The sequence below is a fragment of the Clarias gariepinus genome, chromosome 8 (assembly GCF_024256425.1).
Source record: "Clarias gariepinus isolate MV-2021 ecotype Netherlands chromosome 8, CGAR_prim_01v2, whole genome shotgun sequence".
Taxonomy (NCBI): Eukaryota; Metazoa; Chordata; class Actinopteri; order Siluriformes; family Clariidae; genus Clarias; species Clarias gariepinus.
In genome coordinates, this window is record NC_071107.1 from 33,427,035 (window position 1) to 33,445,824 (window position 18,790).

The 18,790-nt window shown below is 38.2% G+C and overlaps 2 protein-coding genes across 2 annotated transcripts in view; one reads left to right on the forward strand and one right to left on the reverse strand.

Annotated features, from left to right (window-relative positions):
- Window positions 1–10,024, reverse strand: part of cdh23 (cadherin-related 23) — a 253,324-nt gene extending 243,300 nt beyond the window's left edge. Inside the window, exon 1 of the mRNA XM_053501261.1 lies at window positions 9,963–10,024. The gene's annotated coding sequence lies outside the window, so the exon portion shown is untranslated. The remainder of the gene's footprint in view (window positions 1–9,962) is intronic.
- Window positions 10,025–12,918: 2,894 nt separating this feature from the next.
- zmp:0000000634 (uncharacterized) lies at window positions 12,919–18,788 on the forward strand. The gene is made up of 3 exons (XM_053502387.1): window positions 12,919–13,706; window positions 17,387–17,501; window positions 18,315–18,788. The coding sequence occupies exons 1-3, from the start codon at window positions 12,931–12,933 to the stop codon at window positions 18,729–18,731; spliced, it is 1,308 nt and encodes a 435-aa protein (XP_053358362.1). The 5' UTR covers window positions 12,919–12,930; the 3' UTR covers window positions 18,732–18,788.
- Window positions 18,789–18,790: the final 2 nt, after the last annotated feature.

Sequence of the window (18,790 nt, forward strand, 5' to 3'; positions counted from 1 at the left end):
TCAAGTTTGGAGGTCTAAAACTACCCCTGTGTACCGGGTGTCTCAGGATCTGCTGCCCACGCTCTGTGGGTTCATGTGGCCTACCACTGTGTGGCTCAGTTGCTGTCGTTCCTAATCGCTTCCACTTTGTTATAAAACCACTAACAGCTGACTGTGGAATATTTAGCAACGAAAGAATTCCACAATTGGCGTCATTGCACAGGGGGCATCCTATCACGGCACCACGCTGGAACTCCATTCTTTGGATCCATTCTTTTACAAATGTCTGTAGAACTGGTCTGCATGCCTATAGGCGCTTGATGTTATACACCTTTCTATCTTAAGAATCTTGCGTTTCCAATCCTAATAATCTGTGTGTAATTTCTGAGCGGACACACACAGAGTGTAAAGATGATATCCAGTCCACAGCTGTGCTCAATTAGCAGCCCAATCACGCATAATCACACATAATGAAGTGTGTGTAGGGCTTCAGGGACACGACACTGACTTCCACGAGGTCAAAGATGTCCAAAACGTCTCTAAAATGATTTATGGTCTTCTTTGACGTCTGTCTCTCTCTCACTCTCATGATGGCTCACAGAGATAAAAGGACAGGCCGGGCAAACGCACCATCATACAGATCTCACAAACACACACCCAACATACACACACATACACACACACACACATATACTGTATATATACACTCTTTCTCTCTCACCCTCTCTCTCTCTCTCTCTCTCATTCCCTCCCTGTTCCGGCTGAGTGAGCCGACTGATTTAATGACCTCACGCAGACGGGCCACAGCGAGGGGGAGCTAGATCGAGAGAGAGAGATCAGCAGATGAAAGAGATGAATTAACCAAACAAGAGAGAGGTGTCAGGTACAGAGTTCTCCGGCTAGTGTGATTACTGTTCATGACTATTCACCATTTTCCCACTGCCTGTCCATCAGTTCTCAACTCCCTTCGTTTACCCTTATCTCTACTTCTACTCAACGAGTTTGGGAAAGTGTCCCTGTATCTGAGGCACGCCACCCGCCCCCTCTCGTGACGGAGCGTTTCATTTGTGGCTGCCCTTCAAAATTCCTGCCAGATATCCAGGCTTCATTTCAAACGATCACTCGTTTCTCCTCTCTCTGCTTGCCTCTAAAAAAAATAATTTTCAGAGTGAATCATGATGTGAGATACTCCGACAGAGTGGGGCTTCAGTTTCAGATCAGAAACACACACACACACACACACACACACACACACACATAACCACACATATTTTTTGGTCTGTGGCTTTGTATAAGACATCATTATGATGCAGAACAACTTTTAAATCATGCCTCGAAATCACAGCCTCTGCAGGCAGACTTTATTTGCATCACACACTGAATGGCAATTTCACACCACCCAAGCACTGAACACTCGACTATAAACCTGAATCTGCCAACTTTACCCTTTCTGCTAAACAGGAAAAGCACTGACAGCTCACAGGCATTTAAGAGGTTAATACTGGCACAACGATTTATCAATTTTACCATCAAACCAGATGTGCAATATGGACTGCCAGCTGCAAATATAACAGCAAATATGAGGGGTATTCAAGTCAAACTGGGACCCTGAGGCATCTGGAGATTGTGCAAGTTCTAGAAGACAGAGTCAAAACCTGCGAGGATCCTGAAGCATCCAAAGAAGGACCACCTGCAGCTGGATTCTGCTTCATGATGGTTTGGAGCTACACACGCTGCTCCCGGGCTCACGACGACCCCTTCTGCACCTGATTCATCTGATTCATCCGGGTGAAATCCTGGTGCCAACTGGTCTCCATGTTAACTTCTGTTATGTTGAATCTCTAGCTTCCTAACATAATATCAGCAAAAAAAAAATCCTGCTATCTGTTATGACCCAAATGAGGATGGGTTCCCTGTTGAGTCCGGTTCCTCTCAAGGTTTCTTCCTATTACCATCGCAGGGAGTTTTTCCTTGCCATCGTCCCTGTTGCCCTTAGCTTTCTTATCAAGGACAATCTAATCATTATAATCTATACACATTTTTACTTGCTCCTAAACATTTCCATAATCTTCTTTTAATTTTGTGTAGCTGCTTTGAGACAATAACCATTGTTAAAAGAGCTATATAAATAAAATGGAATTGAAAAATTAAACTGAACTTGAATGTGCAAATGGAGTAAAAACTCCCTTTATTTCTCTATATATACCGTTAAGTTTTGACCCATGGACTACATGCTTCACTTCTGCATCACTGGCCTCCCAGGAACAGTGGCACAAAAATGTGGACACGGCTTGAAGCGAGGTCAGGTCTGTACTGGAGTTCCAGTGATGTGCAAGTGGTGCTGGTGAATGATTGTGTGTACAGTTCACACTGACAGATGCGTCTCTTCTTCAAGTTGGTGACAAGTTATCCAAAAATTTTAAAAAATCAGACGTTCCAATTGCTAAATGTTCATAGGAACGACTTTGGTGTGCTCCAAGACACTTCACCCGGGATCATCATTCGGACGTACAGCCTTCTTAAAAATGTTTGCACCATTCAGGATTTTTAAGTGCAGCTAAGAGACTAATCAGCTAAATGATTTGAAGTCTCTGTAGTCGTCAATCGTTTGTACACCTTCATTCCCCCAGTAATTTCAGCACAAGTCCTGGTATGACTTGAACAAGCATGCCGGTGGAGATTTCTTTGCCCTGATTTCTAATTGTTAAGATGTTAAAGGTCCACATAATTACAGTCTTACAGCCCTGAGCACCACAAAAAAAAGGAACACATCATCTAAATCAAGAATATAAAAAAACTGTAAAGGATTGACTATATCAATATTCAAAGAATAACATGGAGCTGCCGTTACCCTGTTATTAACTTTAATTAATGCTTCAGCTTTGAATGATCAAAAGATATTGTGTTTCACAGTTACACATATTACACACATCTACTCACCTTTTGTAATACATGCCATGATACAGCCCTTACGCACGAACCCAGGCTGCTCAAACAAGCTGAAATGCATTGTACTGCACCTGACCAATATCTACTTCTGTTTCTAAAAAACGACTAAAAGCACGGTGCTTGAAAAAACACTTCTGATATGAGTTCTGATAAAAGATTGAGTGAATACCAGATTTTCTCTAATTCACAACACAACCATGTGAGCATCACAATCTGGCAGCTGATGCCATGTTACTGTTTAAAATAATTAAACCCCAAACCCATGATCACTAATACATGTATTTATGCAAGGAATCTTGTAAGATCAAAGCCATTTTTTATACTATCACATCACAAAGATTAGCCAAAATTGAAATTTATCCTTGCAAGCCCTAACACACACACACACACACACACACACACACTAGGAGGTACTTGTTACAGTTCCATATGATGATTGCATTCTTGTCAGATATGGAAGAACGCACTGCTGAATATTTTACTGCCCTGAAAAGATGCAGCTTCCAAAAATATTCCTGGCTTGATTGCATAATCATAAAAAAAATAAAGCTGGCAGATTATTTCAAGAAAGCAAAAGATGTGAAACTCCCCTGGCATGACTTGGATATTTTATCAGAAATAAAAATGCACCCCTGCTGTGAGTCTCAGCCTGCAACTAATCAGTGATCTAACTCCTAATAGGCCTAAAGTCCATGCTTTGTCAATGTATTAGTGCATTTTTAAAACAGAATGCACGTGGAAAAAATAGGCATTACATGGGTACGTTAGGTATCCCACGCAGCCTGTATTATTTTTCCCAACGTATCAGCCCCAGGGGGCATATTTAGAAAAAAAAAAGTGTAAAAATAAACGGTCAAATAATTGTAGTTTATATTATGTGCAAAACATTAAATTTACAGGAATTATTATTTAATCTTTTACAGAGAAACACCGTTATTTTACAGATTTTTTCCTAAATGTATCTGATTAAACACTTTTATTAAACTAACAGCACTAGAAGTTTAGCAGTGAAATACAGTTATTTTACAGATTTTTGCTAAATTTGTACGATTTAACACCTTCATTAAAACAGCACTAGATGTGTGGCAGCAAAATGTTTTTATTTTACTTTTTTTTTTTCAAAATTATTACAATCAAACACCTTCCATAAAGCAAAAGCATTAGGCATTTAGCAGGAAAACACTGTTTTTTTTTTTTTACAGATTTTTCCTAAATTGAAGAACAAACACCTTTAAATAAACCAATAACACAAAAAACCCTGTTGTTTTACAAATTTTTCCTAAATTCTAATGAACACACATGTTCAATAAACTCAAGATTATAATATTTGTAGCCTGTAGAACTGTGAAACATTATAGTACAAGTATGATGCAAGTAACAATAAAAAGACGTTCATTTTTATAGCATTACAGTAAAATCCTAATATGAAAAACAAAATAAAATATTTAAACTAGTGTGCTATATCAATGGAACATTTATTCTGACAAACGTAAACATTGCAGTAAAATATCCTTCACTAAAAACCTTTGAAGAAATGAACAATTTCAAACAAGATTCCCAACGTTACAATTAAAGTTGGATTGGAAACTTTATTACAAATAAAGTACAATGTGGTCCCTTTTTTTACTCTATAGTTCTTATATAATGTATGTGTACTTTAACTTTACCCTTTAGTACAGAATCCTAATGTGTTCGTGCAAGTAAGTCAAATCGAAAACATACCAAAATGGCAAAATGGACAGTCCAGTGTATTCAAGAAAGATCCTCTTCCAAATAGGCAGTAAACAACTGGATCCTTGGTGCATTAAGAGAGAGGAAAAGAACATATTAAGATCTTAGATTCAAAAGAAAAAGTTAATATTTTTCTCTGTTGCCCGAGAAACAAATTAACAAAATACTCTAAATCATATTTAATACTAGATATGTTAAAGGGAAACTTAAGAACTTTTTTAACTGGCCCTTTTTTTGTATGAGAGAACATAATCGAGTATCCAGTGTCAGTGTGAACGCTACAACTAGCATTCACAAAAATGCTGTGCAATTTAATCCAACAGAACAAGCTTGTACATCAGTGTAAACAACTTATTTTCACCACTGACCGGCTCTTAAAGGTTATAAGTGAGACAATACGGAAAGGATCAGCACACAGTAAAAAAAAAAAAAAATGGACTCAAAATGATCCAAGGTTGAAGGAGTTTACTTTTAAATCACCATGAAAAGATTCAAAGTAGTCTTATATTGCACTCCATACTTACTAGTGATGGACTTGTCTCTCTACTGGATGCCTCTTCTCCCATGTTCAATGTTTGATCTAAAAATGTAAGTAAGTTTCATTATACCTGGCAGTCATCAAAGCCGGAAAATGTTAATGTACATATCACACAGAAACAGGCAGCTACAGATACATAGACGTTTTTTAACATATTAATCTCTATGGAATTAGACCAGACGTGTTAATGTATATACTGTATTATATATGTGAGAATATTTACCATGAACATACATTTATTTTGACTGAAGTATTGACATTAATTTACTGAATGGAATGTTTGTGGAAGTTTACATTCTGCAGAGTAAAAGCAGCTGTTAAGGCCGTGGTTCTCAAAGTGTGGGGCGCACAGACATGACAGGTGGGGCGCAATAAACGGGAGGGAATTAGTGGAAAATAATAGGAAAGTACCTATTCTAATTCATGCTTTTCTTTATTGACAATAAAGATCGGACATTCGAAGCTAAACAATCACACGCAAAGAAATGGATCATTAATACAAGTAAATTAAAATAACATCAGCGAAAAAGTGGAACCACAGTGCAACAATAACGGTTTAACATCAGCATGTTAATTGCAGAGGAACAATATACAAGGAAACATTCGGTATTATCTATGTACTGTACATGTCTGTACTGTCTGTATGCTGATGTTTCTGTATTTTTGTTAAAAATTTATATTTTATCAGGCAGTACTAGTCTGGCATTTCTAGTTTCCAGTGTGGCAATAAAGTTGCTTTTTGATCCTTCAGGCGCTGAACAGAAGGGAAGAGCAATATCGTTCTACGCTTTTTGTTGGTGTGCGGCATTTTGCGATGATCTCTATATCATTCGTTGCGCCGTAGAGAATAATGGTGTTTATGCTTTTAAACATGTATAATTTAAGGTGGATGTAGCTTAAACACAATGTAGAAATATATGTGGGCATCTTATTTGCAGGTTTATTTACGCAGCAATTGAATTCGGAGATGCGAATATCAAACTAACTTTACCACCATCACAAACTGGGTCAGTAGCGAACTGTATGTAGTACGTCAATGGATCATTTGTTACATGGCCCACAAAAAAGCAGGTGTTTCAGCACTATCAGCCTAATCAACCAAAAAGCCAGCCGAAAGGAAAACATGATGAAGCCTACTGTATGTTGCTCTTGGATTCATGGTGGGGATGGTGGGGGCAGAGGAGAGACCCGTGTGTGTTATGTGTCTTAAACCGCTGGCAGCAGACAGCATGAGACCCAACAAAGTAGGAAGACACTTAGAGACAACACACCCCAGTCATGTTAATAAGCCACTCGACTTCTTTAAAATAAAGCTCTAGATAAGTGACGAAGTAAGCCTGTAATAACAATTGCACGTGTATTTTTTTTACCTGTTTTGAACTTGGTGTTATTTGATCTTATTGGATTAGAAATTGATATTTAAATAAATAGTAAACTTGGCCGATTTCATTATCATTTTGTTGACAAGTGGGGCTTGAAAATTCGCCCAACCCCTTAAGTGGGGAATGACAAAAAAATGTTTGAGAACCACTGTGTTAAGGTAACATAAGTCATCACTGACCCTATCAGGCATGCACTAATACTTATACTGCATTTTAGTACAAGAATTTCAGAGTACAGCACACCCCTTGACTCTCTCTCTCGAAATTCTTAATGCGCATGCTCTTAAAGAGCTCCCTAACCCTCCCTGTCTACCTGACTCATTTACCCTTATAGTTGTAAGTGAATTCCTGCAGCTTCTCAGCAGTGACATGGGGAAGTAATGTTAACGGTACTTGAGACTTGCCTTTGCAATAGACAAACGTGACAGTATTAATAAATGAGCTTTGTTTACAGCAACAATAATAAGAATTAAAATAACAATAAAAAATCTCTTACCGTCATTGTCTCTTGAGCTTGCAGGTATTTTTTTCTCCCACTGAAACACGATGACATTTCAGAAACAGCAGTCTTCTCCTCTGTTCCTCAGAGACTGCTCTCCTCCTCACCTGTAGCTCACCTTAGTGATGTGTCGTTTATGAACAATTCGTTCTTTTTGACTCAGTGACTCAGAGAAGAATGTGTCGTCTCAGAGAATGATTAGTTCATTTTCTACTGGGCGCGCATGCGCAAATCATGGCAAAACCTTCATAGGTTATTTAAAGGAAACCGAATTGGGCGATTCGTTCTCAATGACTCTTCTACTCCGAGTCTACTTCGTTCTTTAGTCACGTGACTCCCATAGACACTCTGCAGGGCAGTACACAGGAAACAGAACTGAACGGTTCTCAATGAATCTTCAAGTCCCGAGTCATTCGTTCCTTTGTCACGTGACTCCCATAGACGCTATGCGGTGCAATAGATTCAAAAGAACGAACGACTCAGACTGGAAGATATAAGAGATGAGCTACTCATTCTGTTTATTATAATATGTCCTTAGCTGCATTAAATATTTTCCTTATTGAAACTTTAGCCAAAATTTGTGTATGTAAACATATTGAGGGTCTTTTTTTTATTAAAAATGCAAAATGTATTTTATTTTCGATCAAAAGAACGAAATGAACTACATGACTCAAAAAAAGATTCTTTCATTTTGTGAACGAGATTCAAAGAACCAAGTCACTAAAATGATTTAAACTTCACATCACATCACTACAACGTGTCTTCACTCCTCTGAATTTACACAAGACCACCTCAGCGCGCGCTGAACATTTGAAGCACGCCTGTTTCCGATTCGCTGGTTTATATCACGTTACATCTGTGTCTGATACCTGAGCAAGAAACTCAGGCGTATTTCGCAACAGGTCCCGCCTTCACTTGCGCGCTTATTTAAATGCTCTAATAATTAAGCGGTAATTAGAATATCCCTGCCTCCACCTACTGATCAGCCAATCAGAAACAATATTAGAATATTTTCGCCTTCAGCTTCTGATTGGCTGTGACAATTAACGCGGAGCGCTTGCAGAGTTTTCGCTAACGTTTTAGATACAAAAATAACAGCATAGTTCTCCATAGTTTACACCATAGTTTACAAGCAAAATATCAAAGTGTAACTTAAAGCGCTGCTTTAAAACAGCTACACAGCAAATACATTATCCTTGTGTCAGAATATTCAGGCCTGCATTAAGAAAACTGTTGGCTAGATTGCCCTGGTGATATCAAATATCATCAAAACAAAAAATATTGTATATTTGTGGCGTTTACAACGTGTGCATGGGTGCTGGACTGATTATCAGTCTCCTACATTCTCTTCACATTCTTTAAAGGCATAAAGATGATACTATAGCCTACATGTAAGTGTGGGGCTTCTGCTGCCTTACCTGTGCCACTTCCTGTGGATAATCTTTTAAAAAGTCATTTAAAAAATGCTAAATTTGCATCTAAAACTTGAATGTCAAAGTATTACAAAACTTATATAATTATATAAATATGATTTACATCAAAATTACAAAGAAAAACATTATGTTTTAGTATGGACATTAACCTTTAATGAGTTTCATATTTAATTACAATGTATTATTGTACTTTTACACAAAGTTGTACGTAATTTACAATAGCAAATATGGTATTTTTACTGTTCAAAAATTCAGTATTAAAATAATACTTAAAAGAGCAATCGACTTAATAATTTACAGATAATGTATTGTATGTAGTTTTAAAAAAAAAGAAAAAAATAAACTACTATAAAATTTTAAAGTTATTTTCTGTAAAATTAGGACTTTTTTTTTTTTTTTACAGTGTGGGTCCTCAGGCTCTTATGGATTAAATGACTGAACGCATGAATTAATAAAGGCGCGCGCAGTTACGCGGCAGGTGCGCGCGGGGGGTTACTCGAGACGCGCGCGCCGAATGCCAAATGATCCAAACTGGGGCTTGCACGGGGTGGAAATAAGCGTTAAACACCACACCGTGCACGGAGGAATATAAAGTCTGATCCTTGCATTTTTTTTGTTTTTGTTTTTTGGTTTGGGGCAAAAACTTTTAACAAACACTCTGTTTATTGTGCGCAAGAAATACAATGCGCTGAACAAAAATACCAGGGTGATTTTTTTTTTAATGCATCTGAAAAAATATATTAGGACACACGATGAAAAATGTTTAGGGTCTAGAATGACATTCTGCATTAATCCGGACGTGGATATCTTATATATTATGTATTAGTCTATATATAAGACATAAGATGAATAAATAGGCTGTTGTGATCTACTGGCCTAAGTAAGTATAAAAGTCACTAGCAATGGGTAACGTTCTCTCTCTCTCTCTCTCTGAACAATCTGGTTTTGTTCAAACACAGCACAATATCTGGCTGAAACTTCCCTATGCACCTGAAATACATTAACAGACAGAATGCGAAATGCTGCTTTTTATGTTCAGAATCAAGAGTGGCATTCTATGTTAGACCATGTATAAGATAAATATAAGATACAAGATGAATAAATAGGCTGTTGTGATCTACTGGCCTAACTCAGTGTAGAAGTCACTAGCTATGGATAACATTCTCTCCCTCTCCCTCTTTCTTTCTTTCTTTTTTTCTCTCTCTCTCGCTTTTTTCTGAACAATCTGATTCTCTTTAAACACAGCACCATACCTGGCTTTAATGAGCACCCGAGCTAGACTAACACTGTTTCTTTGATTCCCAGTGCAGCCTATTATTAAACGCACACCTGCACTATTAAATTGACTCTAATTAGCTGAGCGTGTATAAACACAGCACCGAGGCGTCTCTGCTCTAATAACGGAAGCAGAGGAAGTAAACATCTCACCGATAATAAAACTCACTTCTTACCTGCTGCCTCGTCCCGAGCTTTGAAGATCAGAGCGCTGCTCCGTGGTGCCGGTGCGCGCGGCGCTGTGCGTATCCGCGCTTCTCGCGCTCTCCTCCACTCGCTCTCTCGCTCGCTCGCGCCGTCCGTCCCTCCCTCCCTTCATCACGCACACGCTTCCGCCCCTCCTGCCTCCCCCCTGCCGCCGCCGCCAGACATCTACCGTGGGGCTGCTCCACAATAACGCATGCTCTCCAAACCTAAATATCTATGTCAGAATCTGCCTTAAAACTTTGTGGTTATTAGTGGATCCGGTCTTACTCGAACCAACATGGAGCTGGAACACGAAAAATGAGCGTCTAAAATGTTTGGTAAAGAAATCTATGTTGGAAATGTTTCAAATGATCAAAAGACCATGCTAAATTATTAGCTTTGACCAAGCATTAGTTATTTTTAAAATTGAAATTATATAGTTATTTCTGTTTCAGTGGACATGAACCAATCAACCAATCAATCAATCAAACAGTCAGTCGGTAAAACAGTCAATCAAAAAGTCAGATGGCCAGCTGGTCAATCAATCTGTCTGTTAGTGAGTTAGTCAATTGGTCAATTAGACAGTCAATTATTCAGTCATTCACACATTCATTCAGTCGATATGTCAGTCAGTTGATTAGACAGACAATCTGTCAGTTGTTTTGTCAGTCGAAAAGTCATTTAGGCAGTCCATTACTCAAGTCATTTATTCTATCAATAGGACACTTAATTAATCAGTCAGTTAATCAGTATCTGCCAGGAAGCTCATTAATTGATCAGTCAATCTGATAGCCAGTTAGTCAGCCAATTAATCAATCAATTCATTAGTCAGTCAAATAGTCAGTCAGTCAATTAGTCAGTCATTCACATGATCAGTCAATCAGTTAGTCAGGCAATATATCAGTCAGTTAGTTCATTAGTCAATCGGTTAATTAATCTCAATCTACAGTCTCATTTAAAAAAAAGTCAGTCAATCAAGTAATCAGGCAAGTAGTCAGTTATTTGGTTAAACAGTGAGTTAATTAGTCAGTCAGTCAGCCAGTCAATTAATCAGTCGCTCACTCACTCAAGAAACAAGTCAGTAACTCAGCTAATTAGTCAGTCATTCACACGATCAATCAGGTAGTCAGGCAATATACAGTATAAGTCAGTTTATTAGTTAATCACTCAGTTTGTCAGTCAGTCAAACAATTGGTCAGCTGGTCACATTCTTAATAAAAAAAAAGTCAGTTCAACAAGTCAGTCAATCAAGTAATCAGGAAATTAGTCTTTTAATTAATTAGTTAGTCAGTCAGTAAGCCAATTATTCAAACAATTGGTCAGTCAGTTGCTTTATCAATTAGTTGGTCATGCAATGTATCAGTCAGTCAGTTCATTAGTAAATCAGTCGGTCAGTCAGTTCATTAGTCAATCAATCTGTCAGTCAGTCAGTTATTTGGTCAAAAAGAAGTCAGTTAATCAATCAGTCAATCAAGTAATCAGGCAAGTAGTCAGTCAATCACACTGACAGTCATTTTTCGGTCAATATGTTGGTCAGTCAGTTCATCTGTCTGGCAGCCAGTCAGTCAGCAAATTAGTCAATCGATTAATCAGTCAGTCACTTTGTTCGACAAAAAGGCAGTTAGTCAGGCAATATATTAGTTAGTCAGTTCATTGGTGAATCAGTCAGTGTGTCAGTCAGTCAAACAGTTGGTCAGTTGTCACTTTCCTAATCAAAAGAGACAGTTAAGCAGTTAGAAATGGGAGACTGTGGCCTGTAATGCCAGTTGAGCTCCCGGGGGAAAAGACCAGTTTCCTGAGAGCTCTGACGTGTTCCTCTCTGCAGGGGCAAAATATTGTCTACATAACGCCCTTAAAAACAACAACAACAACAAGGGTCACTTACACCTGGAGCACAGAGCAGCGTTCCTTCCACATTTATTACTCAGCCTGTTTTAGTTTACTGTTTCTAAACATAATCCAGCTAACATGAACTTGACCTACTTTATCAGCTCGGCTATTATCGCCAGCATTTTTCCATTCAGTGAAAATCAAAACAGTAAATCCGTGTTGAGGAGCCTCTTAGAAATAAAAGCTTTTTATCACTTCAGTTTACAGGGAGACGCTTCACGCGCCTCAAGTGCAAAGCGCAACTGTTGATCCTTTTCTGCCATCTACCGGCCTTCTGTAAAACTACAGTCTACAAAGCAAGTGGAAGGTAAAAAATTTATGCAACTGTAGTTATATACTAATACCAATACTAATACTACTACTACTACTGATAATAATAATAATAATATGAAACTATTTTAATAAAAATTAGAAATTTTTTTTGTTTATTGTTAATTGTTTACTAATTAATAATAATAATAATAATAATAATAATTGTTGTTGTTGTGTTTGTGAATCTTAGCTTTGTTAAACATCGACTGCCACGGGTTAAATAATAATAATAATTATTATTATTATTATTATTATTATTATTATATTATATTTTTATTTATAGATTTATATTTAGAGCAACCAAACAAATAATATAATATAATATAATATAATATAATATAATATAATATAATATAACGCATTTTATCATTAAAAACGTAAAATAAAACTTAACCATTTTAAAACCATTAAGTACACATTTACATGTAATAAATACACAAATACATATTGTACTTTTCAAAAAAAAAGTTTACTTTTGTTAACATACTGTGGACATACTGTAGGTATTAAAGGTGCCATATAAGTATTAAAATAAATAAGAACGATATGCATTTTCCTTGTTTGTCTTTATGTAGGCCAATGAGTATTACCGTAGAGTATTATCAAATAAATTAAAATAAAATAAATTAATGATTAAGGGGCAAGATGACAGTAAAAACAAGCAAACAAACAAATACATAGATACATGAATATCCACGTTGTGTTTAGTGACGTGACGTCAATTTCGTCCGCCGGAAGTGGGTTTGTTTGACAACAATGGCGCGTGAGTTGTCAGCGGTCGATCCTGCGACGGCGTTGCTGGTCTTCCACACGTTTTCGCGACAGTTAGTGCTGTGTCACGAGTTAGTGAGCTCGCAGAGACGCGTTCTGGATCTGAAGAGCTCGCTGTGTGAGAAGCTCGAGCGGAGCAGGAGGGAATTCGAAGCCGCGCGACGCAGAGCGCGGAGACGCTACGTGAGGCTGAGAGCCGTGGCGGTGTGTACCCGCCTCCTACAGATGTCCCGGCGGATGTGGACGAGACAGAGACCAGACGGAGACGTGTTCTGGGCCAACGTGCTGGCGAACTTCGACGACGAGCAGTGGGTGGATCATTTCCGCATGTCCCGGAGCACGTTTGAGTTCATCTTCGGAGTCGTGGAGGCGAAACTGCGGCGCAAGTCGACGCGCTTGAGGAAGGCGCTGGAGCCGCGGCGCAGACTCGCCATCGTGCTGTGGTGGTACGCGACCCCGAGCGAGTACCGCTCCATCAGCTCCCTGTTCGGGGTCGGACTCTCCACCGTGTGTTCCTTAGTGCGGCAGGTCACCTCTGCCCTGATCGAGTGCTTACACAAACAGTTCATCCGCCTGCCTGAAGGGGAGAGTCTCCAGGACACGGTCAGGGGGTTTGCAGGACGCGGGTACCCCATGTGTGCTGGGGCAATCGATGCCACCCACATTCCCATCATCACCCCGAGAGAAAACCCAACTGTATACCGCAACAGCAAGAAGTGGCCCTCTATTATTCTGCAAGCGGTCGTGGATTACAACAGCTGGTAAGAACTTTAACCTGCTCGAATACCTTCCTATGTGGAATAGCAGTTTCATTGTATCTATATAAAACGAGTAAGTCCCCTACATACAAACGAGTTCCGTTCCGAAAGTCATTCAAAAGTCCAGTTTGTTCGCAAGTCCAACAAACATTGTCTAGGTTCTACGATACTAAGACAATTGGTTACACGCCGTAGAGTGTTCATTCGAATTTTCTCCATTGTTATTGCCTGGCGCTTCTTAGCAGCACTTTATAGCAGCTGCTTTAACGTCGCCTGCTTCCAGATATCCAGGGCTTGTACTGCACTTGCATTCTGCAAGGATGAGGATGCACGCTGCACTCACGTGACAATGTACGCCAGACATGTAATCTAACTTCTGCGATTGAACATGCGAAAGTTTGTAACTTAAAGGTTCGTATGTAGGGGACTGTAAAAAAAAATAAAATAAAAAAAAAAGCTTTGTCTCTACATTGGTCAGACCTCGCTCTTTCAATGATATCTTTACGTTTCATACATTGGAGGACCCGAAGCCAGTCTCAGAAAATTCTCAGTCTGTATGTCTGCCCAGCCAAATTTGGTCACAGCATTCGTGGAAAATTTTATTGAATTTCAATTATGTATATCAGTAAATTAGCATTTCAAGCAAGCCCATGTTTAATGTCCAGAAGGCCCCTGTGAGTAAGCTGGTCCCCTATTGTTCTGTTGCATTAGCGAAAAAAAACACAGGCCGTGCAGACACTCAATTTATGGAAGTAAAGGAATATATAGGCAAGAGGCAGAGACAAACTCTTCAAATAACTTTAATAGTAATAATATAGCCTAATATAATACAATATCTAAACTAAAAATATACTAATAATACTTACTCATTTTTTCTGTTATTTTATATTATTATATTCCTTTCCTAACCTTTATTAAGTAAAAAACTGTAGAAAACTCTATAAGAGCTTAACCAAAGGATGACCCGTATACACAAAGAGCAGACGGAGCCTAATGGAAAAGTGCAAAAAGTACTTTGGCAAACTAAGATTAACAGAGAGACGCTTAGGAAATGCTATAGAAATAAATTTCAGTTCCGTTTTTTTTCCAGACACAGAGCACAGATGGCCAGACTTCCTTTTTTAAAAGATAAGAAACAAAGGGATCAATAATCAAATCAATTACTATCCCTTACTAATATAAACACTTATCACTCTATATTACACTACATAACCAAAATTCATCAACGACGGTTGTGTCTATAATTACCAATACATATATGTATATGTACTGTATAATATCAAACGTCAATGTTTAAAATCATATTTTAATGATTTTTATAATAATCAGATTTATGATCAAATTATGATTTAAGAATAGAATTATCTTATAAATAAAAAAATTTAATGATAAGTTTTTTAAATCAGGAAAAATAATGTTAATAATAATAACAAAATAACAATATTAATTAAAATCTTATAATCAAAATTTAACTTGAGTTAAATAATTAATCATTACATGACGTAACCTTGAGATCATAAAAGAAAAAAAAAGAATCATAAAAATTAATAAATAAATTATTTTCAATAACTTTAAGCTTACTAAGGACAGTTGAGACATGACTGTTGAGAAAGGAAAATAAGAACAAGATTATTACACATCTTGGAAAAAATCTCCAAACTTTCTCTAATGAAAAAATTTAACCGTCAGCACTAGTGCTCGATATTCTGAGTAGGAAAAGGTGAACAAACTAAACTCTCTTTGAAAAAAGAAAGGTGGGTTTAATTTTTGGAGGCCCAATTAGACCGACCCAGACACGAATAAACAGTAAGTAAAAGATGAGGTAAGAGGGGGACAAGTATGGAATTAGGAGTTACCACACCACTAGGCTGAATATATTAACATACACCTATTGAATATTTAATAAAAAATTAATTAAACAAAGAAACATAAGCTATAAGGAGTTATGTGCCAGATTACTTACTCACTCACTCACCGTCTATACTTCTTTATTTGGTATTCAGGGCCGCGGGGGGTCTAGAGCCTATCCCAGGAGACTTAGGGCATGAGGCGGGATACACCTTAGACTCGGCACCAATCCATCGCAGACTACACACACTTGTTCACACACTATGGGCAATTTGGGAACGCCAATTAGCCTAATCTCAAATTCAAATTTTATTTGTCACATACACAGTCATACACAGTACGATATGCAGTGAAATGCTTGTACGACCGCCAGTGACCTCAAAAAGAAAATAAAAACTATACATAAGGAATAAATATTAATAAAATACGAAAGAAAATTTAACTAGTAAAATAAACTGTACAGGCATAATAGGGGGTAGGGGAAAAAAAATATATATATATTTTTTTTTAAAGTGGCAATAGCTGTGCAAATATGCATGAAAAGTGACTTGAGAAAGTGTCATGTGCAATGGTCAGATATACTGTATGTATTGCATGAATGTGTCCATGATTGTCCAGCATCTTTGGACTGTGGGAAGAAATCATAGTATGTGCCAGATTAAAGATTATAAAAATTATAAAAGTTTTGACAGCGTACTACGCATGCATCAAACTGTCTTAAAAACCTTTTCAGCACTTGCAGAGGATGCACGGAAGTTTAACCTGCACCATAAGTAAAATGAAAATGGATTTAATAATCTACTTTAAAATAAGCCACTTGGTCAATGTAAACAAACCTGCACCAATAGATATTAATTTGAAAACGCTAAACTGAGTATTTGTATTGGGATTAGTTTATATTTTCAACCTAAAATAATAATTTAAACTAGGGATGCGCCGAAATTTCGGCCGCCGAAAATTTTCGGCCGAAATAGCATTATCGGTTTCGGCTGAAACGTAAGAAAGCGCCGAAAATAAAAGCCGAAATTGTCGCCACGCCTCTCCCATCCTCCCGTCTCGTTCGCGCTGTCATTACGCATCAAACACGGAGTATGTCGGCGGTTTGGAAGCACTTCAAAGTTTCAGATGAGGACAGCAAAGTTGCAATATGCCACATTTTTTTAATACAAACAAAAAGAAAATATTGTAAACATGTTTTTTAATGAAGCCATTTTCGGTTTCGGTATCGGTTTTCGGCCAAGTGCATCCAAAAATTTCGGTTTCGTTTTCGGCCCAGAATTTTCATTTCGGTGCATCCCTAATTTAAACTTATTACATTAAAGCTGATTAGATTATTGTTAGCTTTAAGCTTTAACCTTTTATCTACTTCTACAAACTCATTATCCATCAACAACAGTTACTTACACTAGTTACTTATGTGAGTAAATTTCAATGTGCAGTTCTTATAAACCCACCATCTTTTCTCACCCAAAGACCAAACCACAGCCATTGTAGGCAGTGCCGGTCCCAAACCCGGATAACAGGAGGAGCGTCTGGTGTAAAATCTGTGCCAGGTTGTTGTGTGGATTGGATAGTTAAAAGTTCAAAGGTAAAAGTTCAACTACAGGAGTTGTAATGTTTCATTTCTTACTTACACAAAAACCTGAAACAGAAAGCCACAACCTTCACCAGAGTGTATTACATTGATGGTTGAAATGATGGCTCAATGAGCAGAATAGATGGTTGTGTCCACCTGCTCTATTTAACCGTGACAAAACTGCATAAGTAAGTTACCACTGGTTAATCGGATTTACTGTAAACTCTAAAGGATTAAATGGTTGTATCTTTTTATCCAGCTTTACAGATATATATGTCGGCTGTCCCGGTGGTGCAAATTTTGCAAAAGTCTTGGCTAGTTCTCCTCTCTACAAGACAGCTGAGGAAAAAGATGGATACCTGTTCCCGCGTGAGGTAAACTTATTATTGTGACCACCTGACTAATATTGATTCCTCACTTTTGCCACCAAAGCGATGATGCACTTTATGTCCTGATACCTATTTATCAGTACCAGCATTCACTTTTTCAGCAGTTTGAGCTACAGTAGCTTTTTTATTGGATCGGACTACACGGGCTAGCTTTTCCTTCCTTGGATCAATTTTGGTATGAACCGACCACTTAAGCCCAGTGTTTGGAGTTTCTCTGATTCAGTCATCTAGACATCACAATCTGGCCCTTGTCACAGTGTCCAAAGTCACAGGCATCTGAAAGTGGGTGGAATAAATTAGGCAGCAAGTGAACATTTTGTGTTGTAAACAGAAAAAAGTAGGCAAGCATAAGGATTTGAGCGACTTTAACAAGGGCTGAATTGCGATCTCTAGACGGCTCCAAAACTGCAGCTCTTGTGGAATGTTCCCTGTCTGCAGTGATCAGCACATACCAAAAGAGGTCCAAAAAAAGGAAACTAGGGGACAGGGACGGCCAAGGGTCACCAATGCACAAGGGGAGTAAAGGCTGGCTTGTATAGTCTGATTTAACAAAAGCGCTACTGTAGCTTAAACTGCATAAAAGGTTATTGCTGTTCCTGATAGAAGTCAGAACACACAGTACATCACTGTTTCTGTGGAAAAAGGGGAACCTAATCAATTTTAGGCAGGCGGTCCAGATGTTATGGCTGATAACATGTACACATAATTTGCCCTTTGACATAAGTCTTCCTTTTTGGAGAATGACATCAAACTATTCATCCATTCTCACTAACAGTATGTTTTGTTAAATCTATGCAGGACGCCCTGACCGTGAACGAAGTGGAGATTCCCGTCCACCTCGTTGGAAATGAGTCGTACCCGCTAAAGAAGTGGCTAATGAAGGGCTTCAGAGATGAATGCGCTTTGACTCCAGAACAGTGTCACTTCAACAGACAGTTAAGCTCAGCTCACGCGGTGGCAGAAAACGCTTTCGGGCGGCTTAAAGGTCGCTGGAGATGCCTGCTTAAACGGATCGACATCGATGTGACGTTTATGCCCGACATCGTTACAGCTTGCTGTATACTGCACAATGTGTGTGAGGCGAGGAAGGAGGACTTCCTGCCCGACTGGATTGCTGAACCCGACGAACCCATAAAACCTGATGCAGATGTTTACAGATACAAGGTGACGGATAGTGCTAAAGCTGTTCGTGATGCGATGGTGACAATTTTGTGAGATGAGTTTGGAAGAAAAAAAAAAAGACACAACACATACTTTTTTTTGTTTGTTTGTTC

Excerpts from the sequence above, each read along its gene's own strand:
- zmp:0000000634 (XM_053502387.1), top strand. The coding sequence starts at position 12,931 with ATGGCGCGTGAGTTGTCAGCGGTCGATCCTGCGACGGCGTTGCTGGTC. Across the intron at positions 13,707-17,386 it reads GTCGTGGATTACAACAGCTG|CTTTACAGATATATATGTCG; the intron begins GTAAGAACTTTA and ends CTTTTTATCCAG. Across the intron at positions 17,502-18,314 it reads GATACCTGTTCCCGCGTGAG|GACGCCCTGACCGTGAACGA; the intron begins GTAAACTTATTA and ends AAATCTATGCAG.